This window comes from Manis javanica, chromosome 15 (genome assembly GCF_040802235.1).
Source record: "Manis javanica isolate MJ-LG chromosome 15, MJ_LKY, whole genome shotgun sequence".
In the NCBI taxonomy this organism is placed as follows: domain Eukaryota; kingdom Metazoa; phylum Chordata; class Mammalia; order Pholidota; family Manidae; genus Manis; species Manis javanica.
The window spans coordinates 55127329-55143669 of NC_133170.1; the positions used below are offsets into that span (position 1 = coordinate 55127329).

The window sequence follows — 16341 nt, forward strand, 5'->3', positions numbered from 1 at the left end:
ATAAAGATGTGATATATAATATATATCTACACCCAGTGGTATATTATTCAGCCACAAAAAAGAATGAAATCTTGCCATTTGTGACAAAATGGATGGACCTCGAAGGCATTATACTAAGAGAAATAAATCAAAGACAAATAGTATATGATTGTTTTTTTAATTTTGGTATCACTAATATAAAATCACATGGGCAACACTGTAGTTACTAGATTCCCCCCATTATCAAATCCCCACCACATACCCCATTACAGTCACTGTCCATCAGCATAGTAAGATGGTATAGAGTCACTACTTGTCATCTCTGTGCTATACTGCCTTCCCCTTGGCCTCCCCACCTCCACGTTATGTGTGCTAATCGTAAAGCCCCTTATTCCCCTTCTCCCTCCCTTCACACCCATCCTCCCCAGTCCCTTTCCCTTTGGAAACTGTTAGTCCATTCTTGGATTCTCTGAGTCTACTGCTGTTTTGTTCCTTCAGTTTTTGCTTTGTTCTTATACTCCACAGATGAGTGAAATCATTCGGTACTTGTCTTTCTCCACCTGGCTTATTTCACTGAGCATAATATCCTCTAGCTCCATCCATGTTGTTGCAAATGGTAGGATCTGTTTTTTTCTAATAGCTGAGTAATATTCCATTGTGTATATGTACCACATCTTCTTTATCCAGTCATCTACTGATGGACACTTAGGTTGCTTCCATTTCTTGGCTATTGTAAATAGTGCTGCAATAAACATAGGGGTGCATATGTCTTTTTCAAACTGGGCTCCTACATTCTTAGGGTAAATACCTAGGAGTGCAATTCCTGGGTCAAATGGTATTTGTATTTTTAGTGTTTTGAGGATCCTCCATACTGCTTTCCACAATGGTTGAACTAACTTACATTCCCACCAACAGTGTAGGAGGGCTCCCCTTTCTCTGCATCCTCACCAGCATTTGTTGTTTCTAGTCTTTTCAATGTTGTCCATCCTAACTGATATGACATGACATTTCATTGTGGTGTTAATGTGCATTTCCCTGATGATTAGCGATGTGAAGCATCTTTTCATGTGCCTGCTGGCCATCTGAATTTCTTCTTTGGAGAAGTGTCTGTTCATATCTTCCACCCATTTTTTAATAGGGTTATTTGCTTTTTGGGTGTTGAGGCATGTGAGGTCTTTATATATTTTGGATGTTAACCCCTTGTCGGATATGTCATTTACAAATATATTCTCACAAACTGTAGGGTGCCTTTTTGTTCAGCTGATAGTGTCCTTTGCTGTACAGAAGCTTATTAGCATGATATAGTCCCATTTGTTCATTTTTTATTTTGTTTCCCTTGCCCGAGGAGATGCATTCAGGAAAAAGTTGCTCATGATTATATTTAAGAGAGTTTTGCCTATGTTTTCTTCTAAGAGTTTTATGGTTTCATGACTTACATTCAGGTCTTTGATCCATTTTGAGTTTACTTTTGTGTATAGGGTTAGACAATAATCCAGTTTCATTCTCTTGCATGTAGCTGTCCAATTTTGCCAACACCAGTTGTTGAAGAGGCTGTCATTTCCCCATGTTATATCCATGGCTACTGTATCATATATTAATTGACCATATATGCTTGGGTTTGTATCTGGGCTCTCTAGTCTGTTCCATTGGTCTATGAGTCTGTTCTTGTGCCAGTACCAAACTGTCTTGATTACTGTGGCTTTGTAGTAGAGCTTAGAGTTGGCGAGCATAATCCCCTTGCTTTATTCTTCCTTCTCAGGATTGCTTTGGCTATTCGGGGTCTTTCGTGGTTCCATGTGAATTTTATAACTATTTTCTCTGGTTCGTTGAAGAATGCTGTTAGTATTTTGATAGGGATTGCACTGAATCTGTGGATTGTTTTAGGCAGGATGGCCGTTTTGACAATATTAATTCTTCCTAGTATATGATCTCTTATGTGGAATCTAAAAAAGCAAAAATAAAAAAACCCCACCAAGCTTATATACAGAACAGATTGGTGGCTGCCAGAGAGGAAGATTGTGGGGTAGGAGAATGGGTGGAGGGTGTCATTACTAATTAATGTATTCAATGTCATAAGTAAATAAAAGAGGAGTATTTGGGTGACTTGGAAGAAGCTCCAGGGTATCACAGTACTTGAACCAATGACACAGACTATTGAAATCACACAAACACTTCTTAGAATCACTTAGAATCAGATCTTAAAATTCTTCTTTCATCAAAACCAAAAAGCACCACAGAGAGCATAGAGAAAATAAAATAAAAATTATCTTTACTGGTCAAACTACTCAAGAATAAAGTCACTATATTCCATGTTATTTTTGGAAAATAAAACACAGAGCCTAACAGTTTAAGGAATAGAATAAAATAAAAATAACTACATACATATTTTATTCTATGCAACTAATACACCTTAAAGTGACAAGCGGGACAATAGGGCTTGTGTGGCTTCAAAAAAAAGCTGAAAGATTTCATCTATCTATTGTTTGTAAAAATGTAAGGAAGTTTTATCTTCAGTTCCTTAGCCTTCAGCTGGCAGTAGAACAGATAAACCAGCTGTAAGTGTGCCAGCCAAATAGTTAATGATCTGTAAACATACATTTATCTAAGTAGAGAGTTCCTGTTTAAACAGACTAAGATGAAAGTCCTTCTATAAAGAACCCATTAGGGATGATGTTAAAATTATTCTCTAAATATTTTATCTAAATTTGCATTTTATATTAGATTTTCTTAAAGAGGGCATATTTTAAAGGTGTTTTTAAAGGAAACCAAAACATTTCATTAGATCAAGTTCCATTATAATGAAGCTATTTCAAGTACTGGGAACCTTTCTATGTAGATGACTCAATAGTAAATATTTTAAGCTTTGCTGGTTATGTAAGATCTCTATCACATATACATCTTTGTTTTCTTTTCTTCCCAACTTTCTAAAATTAATGTGAAACAAACAAACACACACCATTCTTAGCCTGCTGGCCATACAAAACTAGTCTGTAGGACAAATCCTGTCCTAGAGGATGTACCGTAAGAGGAGGGAAGATTCATTAATCAGATTACAGTGAAATTTTCCGCAGCAAATAAACCTGTAATCCAGATTATCTGAACCCTCTCCAAATAAGTCACTCTCTGGGAAACCAAGCATAAGATCCAAACATCTTAAACTTCAATTTTACTATAAAGCAATAATGGCCATCTCAACTCAAATCTCCAGCCAAATTGATTACAATAGAAAATCTCAAACTCTACACAGAGTCACCAACAGTGTAGGGGTAAAGGTGTGCTCATGATACTGTTTTATTTCCCCAACAGACCTCTAATTAAACAGCAGGACATACTGCCCATAAACTCTATAAAGACAACTTAATTAACAGATTAAAAATGTGAAGACCCAGAAGATGTAATTTCTAACTGCAACACTATCACCCTTAGTTGTGTGGACCTGGACGACACGTATCTCTGTTTGCTCCCCAATCTTCTAAATGGGGGTAAAAAATCAAACAATTTCCATGGTGACGGATTTAAAGGTCTATGACTATAATTTCATGACTTCTTGACCAGTGATACACTAGAAAAAAAGTGAGACATCTACAGTGTTTTAAAGTGGTACCATAAAAATACAAATCATGTGAAAATAAGAACATTTAACACACATAACACATCGATAACAGCTATCTTGAACACTTCCAATGTATGTCACTGTTTGAAGAGTTTTACAAACATTATCTCATATAATTCTCAGGGAAACTGTATAATTTAAATAGGATATAAAATAAAAATTAAGCCAGTTGCTAAAGAAGGGTGAGGATTTGAAATCAGCAAAGCTCCTGGACACTATAGACACTGCCACTGTTTCTGGAGCAACTAGTCTTCTCCCCTCAGCTCAAGATAAAACGGATGACAAAAGGTGAAATTAAGCTGTTCTCTGTCCCCCTTCTCTCCCAGTTTCCTCTCTGCTTTCGTGGAAGGCTGAAGCACTGAACTCTTCTTGCTTTGTACACGTTTGTGTGCCTCACACCTGCTTCCAAGGCAGGTCTTTGATTAACATTTCCACACCTCTGCAGAATACATTACAGCCCACAGCAATATGATCATCAAAACAGAGAAAATTCTAGCCTGCCATATTCCTTCTTTATCCAATACTGTAAATTTGGTATTTTTTATCTGGCCTTACATGGCATAAAATAAATCATCCTCTTTTATCTGAAAGCTCAGGTGACAAGAGCCATGATGGCTCTTCATTCAAACTACTTTTGGGCCCAGACCTTCTTCAGAAGTGGCATTCCCAAGTTTATCTGGATGACCCAGGTGGGGTGATCAGTCATCTCCCCATCTTTTGGTCTGCTCCCCATCTCACAAAGAGCATGTCCTTCCTTGCCTCTGCCTGCAAGAGCAGGGAGAAGCTGTTACCAAGCGGCAGCATCTGCACCCAGTTGTTGTTAAGTAAACATTCATGCATGGCTCTTCAACATGACATCCCTTCAATGTCAAGGAATGCCTATATAGTGGAAAGTCAGACAAACCCAATTTTGAATCCTAGCTCAGCTGTGTGACTTGGGGCTCAATATACTGTTCTGTAAAACAGTGAACATGCTTCATAATAAAATGCCTAGCAGAACACCCAAGTAATAAAAACATAACACATGATGTTCCCATCCCATCAGCTGGCCAAAGCCCTACCTTCGAATACCATCATTCAGCAATCAACAGTACACTTAAAAATAGAACTTACCACTTTCCTTACTCTCAAAGACTGACTAGACATAAACTGAAAACTACTGAGTTTAATTCAATCAACAGTTACCAAGGATAAGAAATGTTAATTCCAATGGTTTTTAACAGTTCTTGCTCTGGAAGGTCAAAATCACACTAAAGCAATAGTTTTTTTTTTTTTTTAGGGTAGAGAACACCACTTTTTAGATCAATTTTACACAATTGTAAGAATTCTAAATTCTTTCTAATGATAAAAGTCCAAAGGCAGTTCAGCTGGGTAATCTACTCAGATAATGAAGGCAAAGAAAGATCCAAATAGGTCTAGAGACCCAGCCACATGACAATCTGATGCCACCTCTGTCACTTCAGGAGCTGTTGATAAAGCTACAATTGCCAGGCCTACCTGGCATCATTCTCAGATATTTCATGTTGTTAAAAGTAGCTGTTCTTAATCAACAAATCTGGGATACACTCTACAACTAAACTGCCTTTAAGTTAGATGCCATTTTTTGACCTACTAACCAGACAGGCAAGGATTAAAATGAATTATCCTTACTGCTGGCAATGGGACTAGATGAACAAGTACTTCCTCATATTGGTAGTAGGAATGTAAAAATAGAACAACTTTCCTAGAAGACTGTTTGGTAATATGTAGAAAGACTTAAAAGATACATACTTTTGATACAGCAATTCAATTTATAGGATTTTATTACAGAGATAATACTAGGCAAGTGGAAAATAAGGTATAACAATAATAATATACCAACCAATTATAATTTTGGTGCAGCCATATAGAATATATTATTAAGTCACTGAAAAGAAGAAATCTGCATCTATTGCCATGAAAAAGAACTGATAAATACAGTAAAAAAATAAAAATCTGATTTCAAAATAGTATATCAAGTATGAGTCTATTTTGTTTAAAAAATATACACAGAAAAAATGAACATTGATTATCTCTAGGTGGTGGGATCATGTGTTATTTTCATTTTCTTATCTTTGAAAAACCTTTTTCTCTCTTTGGCAAGAAATGTGTATTAATTTTATAATTTAAAATTGTGTTTTCCAATTTTGAGAGGAAGACGTTTTAGATGTAACTTCCTTTAGTTCTTAATCCCATGATGTATGAAACAATCTCAGTTAACAGGTCAGGAGGCTGTAATGTGCCCACAAGCCCACAGCTTCAAAAGGTAGGAAGGGCTGACTCCCAGACCTGGTACCTCTGATAAGACTCTAATCTAAATCAGACATTTTTTCCAATGAAATAAATACATCAGGAGAATCAGATAAAATTCCTAAATAACTGCTAAACATCTTACTTTTCGTACCAAGAAAGCTCTCTTTTCCTTTAGGGAGGCAGTCCAGCATGTATAGGTTAAGAACAACACTAGCTCTGGAGCCAGGCTGCATGATCAAGAATCCTGACCCTGACTCCTGCCAGCTGTATAACCCTATGGCAACTTCTTTAACAGCTCTGCATCTGTTTCCTGATCTTTAAGAGGATACTCAGAGTATGTAAACAATCTTTACATGCCTGTACATATAACTGCTCTATAAATATTAGGTATTATTGTGATTTTCTATAAATATTAGTTATTATTGTTGTGATCTTCCTTAGGGAGTTTTCTTATCAGAACACGGGAGAGTAACCAAGATATGGAAAAAGTGCTCTTAAAAGCAGCTACTAAAATATAATTACAATCACTGTTAATGAAAACTGATTGAATAAAAATAGTTAAGAGGACAATTTATAAATAAAATCCTACTTAAAATACATGCACAAGATTTGCATTTAATGTTAAAAACAAACTTTACTGAAGCTCATTCTCAAAACTTTTTAAGAAACAATGGTTAAACAATCATGTCATAGCGTACCTGGGTTTCACTAGGGGACAGGCCTACGTAATTTAAAGGACTGCTTAAACAAAAGTGCCATGACCACAGTGATGTCCTTCAATAAGCAGCATACAAGAATCCAACAAATTTGGATTTATTTTAAGATAATTAGTAGTACTTTCACCCTAAGATAGACTTTTTTAAAAGTTATGCAATAGGAAGAGTATGTGGCACCCTCTCCCTTGCAAAGACTTCTATCAAGTTGGAAAGCCATGCAAGTCTCAGAACACTTTGTATTTGAGTGACCTTGGAAAACTCACTTAATGTCTCTAAATTCATTTCCTCATCTATAAATTAGTGCTAACATCTACCTCTCAAGAGGAGGTAAACTTAAGATGTATGTGAAAATGCTTTGAGAATGGCTCATATAAATGCATACATTGCTAGTCCTGACCCTTTTCTCCCACAGCCAGTTGGAGGGGAGGCTATATAGTAGGCTAAGGTTAAACTACAATTTCTGTGGGGGTCAGGGGTACGTAAGTCTTGATCATTGCTCCTATTCTAAGTTGCTTCTGGAAATGTAAAACTCAGATTTGGATTTTTACATAGGGGACTCCAGAGATCACTGTTATTCATCACAGACATAATAGGGCCAAGCATCCTGCTGCTTAGCACCCTCAGACTCCTAACAAAGAAAACCACAATCCCTGTTTATGTATTTCTTCCCTCCACCAGCATAGACTGTATATGTGATTATAAAATGTCTTTTCAAAATCTTTAGAGTTCTTTTAGAAAACTAATCCTAGTTACACAATGAGTATAAAAATCTGTTATCATTTTCTTCCAAAGCTGAAAAGGACTTTAATGAAAATCCTAATAATACTCAAAGCAAAAAAATTAATTTCAAGCTCTTGATACTAGGTGGAGCTTTATGAGCAGCTAAACTCATAAAAAAGGGTATTTAATTTATTCTAAGTATGAAAGGATAAAAGAGCCTGGGGCCTCTAAGTATACTCAGACACATACACTGACCAAGTGTCAAAGGCAGGTTTAAAAAAAGAGCTAGATAAAAAGATGGTGCAAACTCAGTGCACATTAGAAACATCAAGAAATAAACAAAACTTGTCACTTTTATTTCACTACAAACACAACCATTTCCTAATGCACAGGAATGATTGGGAGGAACTTATAAAATGAAAACAAAGTCCAGGAATCTTATCTTTACAATGGCAGTGTTTGAAAAGAAGTCTTTTAAATTAAAATATAATCCAGTTCAATGAGGTCACACTGTGTTAAGTCTATTTTAGTTTAGTTATTAATAGTAATTTGTTTAAATTAGTAAATTTAAAACATTTTCTGGAGTTCCTTTGCTTCTGGATCCTAATCTATCTCTGACCTATAAATATCACCTATGTAGGCACAAATTCAATTTTAAAAAAGAGAGTTCTGATAAAATATTTTCTAAGCCATCACAAAAAGTCACTGTGCTGTTACCATTTTACAAAAATCTCATTCAGTCCTCTCCATAAAAACCCCAGGAGGTAGGCATTATTGTTTCTATAAAATCCATTTTAAAGATGAAGAAACTGAGGTTTATAGATGTCCAGGAACTTAAGATCTCACATGTGATAGGGCAGTGACTGAACCTAGGTTAATCTGCAGTAGGTATTTTCAATCACATTAAACACAAAGACAAAAAACTCCTTTTTCAGCTCACTCCGTATAACTTCAAAGAACGTCTAGAATCATATTCATGTATTCTAGATTTGGAGTAGTTCTCACCCTAAACATTTCTATTAAAAGCGGGCCCTATCAAGTAGCATTAGGACTTTGTTTCCTTTCCTGTTTTTAGATAGTGATAATAATAATAGTTTTCAGACAGTAATAAAGATTTAAATTTTAACTATCATCTTATAAGCCAAACTTCAGTATCTCACATTTAAAGAATACGGAAGAAATCTCTCCTGTGACTCTGAAGCTAAAAGTGCCAAAGAGGAACCTAACGCCCCCCACCGTCCTCAACGCCCACTCCGAAAATAATTCAAGCAACAAAATACACACTTCCAGAGAGCAGAGGGAATATAGAAGCATCAGGAGAATTAAGACATTAGCCCAGTGGCCTTATTACATTCATTCGGCTAAAGGGACTTAACTAGAAAGGTGTTCCACTGCCCTTTACAAATTTCAGGTTCATGAATGACAGTTAAAAAGGCAGCTGCAAAACGAGCCCATTGCACCCGAAAAAGCCGAATCAAATAAGAACATTTCAGCACGACTACCAGGTCTCATTTCCAGAGTCTCTGTCAATTATACAAAGAGTCAGCTATTAAATATTAATGTAATGCCATTCGCACTGGAGGTCTTGGGAAGTCTCCTGCCACCGATTTTGTGATGAAAGAAAAACCGCCCTTATTTTCTAGGGAAACCCTAAGCCACCAGAATCCCTCAGATGGGCTGTCGCATTTTGTCCTTCCCAGGAGGGGCCGTCGGGGTCGCCCCAGACTCCAGGAGAGGAGGAAGGGGTGGGACGGCGGGTCCCGCAGGTCCAGGGCGGGGGTCCGCGCCCCTCTCCCCAGCTGTCAGCGCCAAGCCGGGCGGCGGGGCGGGGCCGGACCGGCGGTCCGCACAAAGCCAGAGGGCGCGCGGGCAGGCGACGGCCGCGTGGGGGCCAGGCGGGGCGGGGCACTTACCCAGCAGCAGTACGTTTTTCCCCGCGGGGAGCTTGGAGCGCGAGCGGGTGGAGACCTCGCTGAGGATGCAGGACCTGACAGGGAGCAAGACGCACGCTGAGACGGGGCCGGGGCCCGGCGTGGGAGGGAGGGAGGGATGCGGCCTCGGCGCGCCTGGGCGGGCGCTGCCGAGAACCGGCGGCCAGCCCGGCGCCGAGCTCCGGCGGGCACGGGTCCCGAGACGTCCCTGGGCCGGGCGTGCCAGCAGGGACCTGGGGCGGGGTGGGTTCGTTACCAAAGGTTCTGCCCGTCATCGTCGTCGCCTACAGCGGCTCCGCCATTGCCCGACGTTAGTTCGTTGGCCAAGGGTCCGCTTGCGTAAACCGAGGCTAATCCCGGCGGGGAGGAACCGAAGGAGCCGACTCGCGCCACGGCCGCCATCTTTGTCGGGAATCCCACGGATCTGGGCAAAGCTGAATGAGCGCAGCGACGGCTGCGGCGCCGGGAACCCGGATATGGGGCGCCCAGCCCTCGGAGTGGGGCGGGACCTGTGGGGGCCGACAGAGCTCGCGAGCGAGGACGGAGTGCGCGTGCGCTGCAGGCTGGCCGGCGCGGAGGAGTGCGCCTGCGCGAGCCGCCCGGGCAGTCCCGGAGATGTAGCGGTGCACCTAAGCTCTGCTGTGGAAGAGCTGTTAGCTGCCCTACCGGCAGCTCTGGGCTTCAGCGGGGCTGGCGGGTGTGTACCGGGTGGACCGTGCTCCCTCCCGCTCTTCAGTGGGGTCCGCGAACCCCGCAGCCCGCGTGGAATTCATGACGCGTCTTTGCTGTCTCGCCCTCATTCGGGCTCCGCGCCTGCACCTGCGCTTCCCCTGCGCCGTGAAGGAAGTGGGCCTCTGGGGTTCGAGTGTTGCTGTGGTCCCGCTTTTTGGGCTTTCTTTGCGTTCTCAGGTGGTGACGTGTTTCTCAAACTTTGGTTCCATGTCAAAAACAGCTTCCCCCAACATCTAAGCAGCTTGGTGACAAAAACAGTGTTGGCGGGGGTTGGGGGGAGGTTGCTTTCACGGTCTCGCTGTTTTGTAGGACATGCTCCGCCTGACATTTGAAAAGACCCACTAGGTGAGTCATGCGTCCCTCCAGTCAACACACGTTTACTCAACGCTTAACGGCAGGACGCACAGATGGAAGAGAGAGAATCTAAAACAGGCTTAAAAGAACTCCCGTTCTTGAATGTCTGAGCCCCATGTACAAAGAATTGATGGTCTGGCCTTAAGATGGATTCACCGCTGAATTTTATCAGACATACACACAAGACATAATACCCATTCTTCTTAAAGTTTTCCAAAAAATAGAAGAGGAGGGAATAGTTCCAAACTCATTCTATGAAGCCAGCATCATTCTAATACCAAAACCAGGCAAAGGGACCGCAAAAAAAGAAAACTACAGACCAATATCCCTCATGAACATTGATGCAAAAATACTCAACAAAATATTAGCAAACCATATTCAAAAATACATCAAGATGATTATACACCATGATCAAGTGGGATTCATCCCAGGGATACAAGGATGGTAAAACATTCTAAAATCCATCAACATCATCCACCCCATCAACAAAAATGACAAAAACCACATGATCATCTCTGTAGATACTGAAAAAGCATTTGACAAAATTCAACATAATAGGTATAGAGGGCAAGTACTCAACATAATAAAGGCCATATATGACAAATCCACAGCCAATGTCATACTTAACAGCAAGAAACTGAAAGCTTTTCCTCTAAATTGGGAAGAAGACAAGGATGCCCACTCTCCCCACTTTTATTCAGCACAATACTGGAGGTCCTAGCCATGGCAATGAAACAACACAAAGAAATAAAAGGCATCCAGATTGGTAAGGTAGAAGTCAAACTGTCACTGTTTGCAGATGACATGATATTGTACACAAAAAACCTTAAAGAATCCACTTCAAAACTATTAGAACTAATACCTAAATTCAGCAAAATTGCAAGATACAAAATTAATACACAGAATCTTGCATTGCTATACAGTAACAATGAACTAGCAGAAAGAGAAATCAGGAAAACAATTCCATTCACAATTGCATGAAAAAGCATAAAATACCTAGGAATAAACCTTACCAAGGAAGTGAAAGACCTATACCCTGAATACTACAAGACACTCTTAAGAGAAATTAAAGAGAACACTAATAAATGGAAATTCATCCCATATTCTTGGCTAGGAAGAATTAATATTGTCAAAATGGCCATCCTGCCTAAAGCAATCTATAGATTTAATGCAATCCCTATCAAAATACCAATAAACACTTCTAAAATTGATATGGAACCACAAAAGACTCCGAATAGCCAAAGCAATCCTGAGAAGGAAGAATAAAGCAGGGTGGTATCTCGCTTCCCAACTTCAAGCTCTACTACAAAGCCACAGTAATCAAGACAATTTGGTACTGGCACACGAACAGACCCATAGACAAGTGGAACAGAATAGAGAGTCCAGATATTAACCCAAGCATATATGATCAATTAATATATGATAGAGGAGCCATGGATATACAATGGGGAAATGACAGCCTCTTCAACAGCTAGTATTGGCAAAAGTGGACAGCTACATGTAAGAGAATGAAACTGGATCATTGTCTAACCCCATACACAAAAGTAAACTCGAAATGGATCGAAGACCTGAATGTAAGTCATGAAACCATAAAACTTTTAGAAGAAAACATAGAGAAAACTCACTTGAATATAAACATGAGCAACTTCTTCATGAACATATCTCCCCAGGCAAGGGAAACAAAAGCAAAAATGAACAAGTGGGACTATATCAAACTAAAAACCTTCTGTATGGCAAAGGACACCATCAGCAGAACAAAAAGGCATCCTACAGAATGGGAGAATATATTCATAAATGACATATCCAATAAAGGGTTGACATCCAAAAACAGAAAGAGCTCATGCAACTCAACAAACAAAAAGCAAACAATCCAATTAAAAAATGGGTAGAGGATCTGAACAGACACTTCTCCAAAGAAGAAATTCAGATGGCTGGAACATCACTAATCAACAGAGAAATGCAAATTAAAACCAAAATGAGATATCACCTCACACCAGTTAGGATGGCGACCATCTGAAAGACAAGGAGCAACAAATGTTGGCGAGGATGTGGAGAAAGGGGAACCCTCCTACACTGCTGGTGGGAATATAAATTAGTTCAACCATTGTGGAAAGCAGTATGAAGGTTCCTCATAAAACTCAAAATAGAAATACCATTTGACCCAGGAATTCCACTCCTAGGAATTTACCGTAAAATGCAGGAATCCAGTTTGAAAAAGACATATGCACCCCTATGTTTATTGCAGCACTATTTACAATAGCCAAGAAATGGAAGCAACCTAAGTGTCCATCAGTAGATGAATGGATAAAGAAGAGGTGGTACATACACACAATGGAATATTATTCAGCCATAAGAAGAAAACAAATCCTACCATTAGCAACAACATGGATGGAGCTAGGTATTATGCTCAGTGAAATAAGCCAGGCGGAGAAAGACAAATACCAAATGATTTCACTCATATGTGGAGTATAAGAACAAAGGAAAACTGAAGGAACAAAACAGCAGCAGAATCACAGAACCCAAGAATGGACTAACAGTCACCAAAGGGAAAGGGACTGGGGAGGATGGGTGGGAAGGGAGGGTAAGGGGAATAAGGGGCATTATGATTAGCATATATAATATAGGAGGGGGCACAGGGAAGGCAGTATAGCACAGAGAAGACAAGTAGTGATTCTACAGCATCTTACTATGCTGATGGACAATGACTGTAATGGGGTATGTGGTGGGGACTTGATAATGGGAGGAATCTGGTAACCACAATGTTGCTCATGTAATTGTATACTAATAATACCAAAAAAAAAGTCTGGCCTTAGTACGTTATTCCTGCCATTTTGTATTTGAAGATCACTTGCTCATGCATAACCTGATCAATGAAGTTAGGCTAGTGAAAAAATCCACACATAAAGACTATTTGCTGTATGCACTAACATTAGAGTTAGAAGCCCTGAAGGCTTTGGAGGTAGGCAAGTCTGAGTTCTGATCCAGCTCTATTAACTTACTGCCTGTGTGACCTTCAACAATTTCCTTGACTACTCTGAGTCTCAGTTTCCTTATCTATAGAACAGGGTTAAAAGATCCTAGAATTGTTATGAAGAATAAATGGGATGATTCATGTAAAACAGCTTAGAACAGTGACTGACAAATTTAAGTGATCCATGCATGATTATTAATGACTATAATTGATGATGCATTAATATCTGGCCAACCCCTGAAATTGATGTGCTTAATAAACTCCAGCAGTTAAATCTCTTCATTTTTTGGTTTGTATTGGTTAGGAAAGAAACCAAAACCCTGTCTTGGGATCCCAGGCTTTCTTTGGTGACAAGCAGGTTGGGGACTCCCTGAGAACACTGAATCTTTAAGTTAGTGCTGTAGAGGAGAGCTAGCTGTGTACTACATGTGAGCCCTCCAAGAGTCCATTCACTCTGTACTTTATTCCGTCTCTTATCTTTTTTTCCTCAGAGCATTTTATCCTCAATTTTGTTTATATACAGAGTTGTCAGTTCCATATCATATTTACTTACTATGGAAAGTATTAACTTTATAATAGTGTCTCCTAGGTTTCTTCTATGTAGGCTTCTAATGCCCACAACTTCTAGATTCCCAACTACCCATTTCTGTTCAAGTCAAAGTTGTATTCATGATTTTACAGTATTCCTATCCACCAGTGTTTTAAGATGGCTAATGAGAGTGGTCATTTATGAGTCCCTGCTGTATGCTGGGCCCTCTATGTGCTTTGATTTGCAAGTCTCATACTTTGCAAGGGATCAATAAAATTAAGTAACTTATCCCAGGTCACATAGGTAAGAGGTAGATAAACTGAGATTATTACTCTATTCTCTGTCAAATGGCCTATGTCAAATATGTTGGTATAAATTTCCTGGGAACTTTAATGCTCCACATTGCTAATTGTCAGGGAAATGCAAATTAAAACCACAATGAGATATCACCTCACACCAGTTAGGATGGCCAATGTCGAAAAAACTAGGAACAACAACTGCTGGTGAGGATGTGGAAGAAGGGGAACCCTCCTACACTGATGGTAGGTATATATATTAGTTCAACCATTTTGGAAAACAAAAAGAGAACTCAAAAAACTAAAAATAGAAATGCCATTTGACCCAGGAATTCCACTCCAAGAATTCACGCAAAGAAGGCAAGATCTCACATTTAAAGAGAAATATGCACCCCTATGTTTATCTCAGCACTATTTACAATAGCCAGATATGGAAGCAACCTAAGTGTCCATCAGTAGATGAATGAATAAAAAAGAGGTGGTATATATATGCAATGGAATACTATTCAGCCATGAGAAGAAAACAAATCCTACCATTTGCAATAACATGGATGGAGCTAGAGTGTATTATGCTCAAGAAATAAGTCAGGCAGAGAAAGCCAAGTAGTAAATGATTTCCCTAATTTGTGGAGTATAACAATGAAACAAAACTGAAGGAATGAAACAGCAGCAGACTCACAGACTCTAAGAAGGGACTAGGGTTACCAAAGGGGAGGGTTGGGGGAGGGTGAGTGGGAAGGGAGGGAGAAGATGATTGAGGGGTACTATAATTGATACACATGGTGTGTGTGGGGTCATAGGGAAGACAGTGTAGCATAGAGAAGACAAGTATGGACTCTGTGGCATCTTAGTACACTGATGGACAGTGACTTCAATGGTGTATGGCAGGACTTGATAATATGGGTAAATGTAGTAACCATAATGTTCATGTGAAACCTTAGTAAAAGCGTATATCAATGATACCTTAATAAAAAATAACAAAATAAACCCTCTCACCCCTAAATAAATAAATAAATTTCCTGGCAACTTTACATGCTGTTATGGTAAATATCTTCTATGGAAATCCCTACATAAAAAAAAAATTATGCCTAACTGGTTTTCTTGGTTTCACTGGAGATGACTGGTAACTATAGGTCTGCTTTGGTTATGAAACTGTATTCCTATTATGTTAATGTGTGTACGCAATTTAATTAGTAGTTTAAAACCTATACATGCTTAAGTTACTCTACAAGAAGATATGTCAAAGAAATAATCAATCTTCCCATGTTATCTTTGTCTGCTACTCCTATAGCTTTTCTTCCTCCTTCCTAATTACAACCCTTAAATAGAATTCGTGCCTCATATCAAATTTACCGAGTATCATAATTCTTCCAAGTGGTAAAGATACCTCAAGACAAATACTGGGCATAAAAGCCACAGGGCGTAAATCTGCAAAGAAGTAAAAAGCTAACCTTTTCAAACAATATTGCCTCTCTCTCACTTACCAACTTTACGTTTCCCTGTATGGCCCCGGAAGATGACTGGTTAGCCAGAGACGGGTAAGATACCTCAAGGGAGGAACAACCTAAGACAGGCACAGTCGCAGGGGGCCATCAGGTGAGAATTTGGGGATCAACAGAGGTGAGGCTCAGAACCTCACCCCCCCTGCTTTGAGAGAAATCTTCTGCATCCGTGGATGTTTTAAGGCCCTTGTCTAGCTTGGATTAACACTTAGTCTACAGGCACACACCTGATCATCTACAATTGCTCTCTTACAACACTAAACTATATTTTCTACCTTTATCTTCATCTACCTACCACTTCAGCATTTTATTAAAAATAATAATAATAGAGAAATGTGGTATCCACATACAAATCAAGTATAAAAATCAAACGAATATTCATATTTGACCTGATTGTTTATAGTTCATAATGCGTGATCAAAACCAAAAGTTTCTGTGACGACTGCCCTTGTACTGTTCACCATGTAAGAACTTATTCACTATGTAAGAATTTGTTCTCCATGTAAGAACTTGTTCATTATGCTTCAGAAGATTGGAGACTGACGAGAATTAGGCTTGGGGTGGATTAATGATTGTACATTGAGCATTGAGTCTCCTATACATAATTTTATTGTTGTTAACAACCATTTGATCAATAAATATGAGATGCCCTCTCAAAAAAAAATTAGAGAACCTATGTATTATAAACAAGTCTATAATGGGAATAATTCAGCATTCCCTTGGAATT

The 16341-nt window shown here is 39.4% G+C and overlaps 1 protein-coding gene across 1 annotated transcript in view; it reads right to left on the reverse strand.

The window, feature by feature from the left end:
• Positions 1-9756, reverse strand: part of DYNC1LI1 (dynein cytoplasmic 1 light intermediate chain 1) — a 52565-nt gene extending 42809 nt beyond the window's left edge. The window contains exons 1-2 of the mRNA XM_037008636.2: positions 9487-9756; positions 9213-9286 (exon numbers count right to left, since the gene is read on the reverse strand). Coding sequence (XP_036864531.1) covers positions 9213-9286; positions 9487-9632 — 220 coding nt within the window. The 5' untranslated portion in view covers positions 9633-9756. The remainder of the gene's footprint in view (positions 1-9212; positions 9287-9486) is intronic.
• Positions 9757-16341: the final 6585 nt, after the last annotated feature.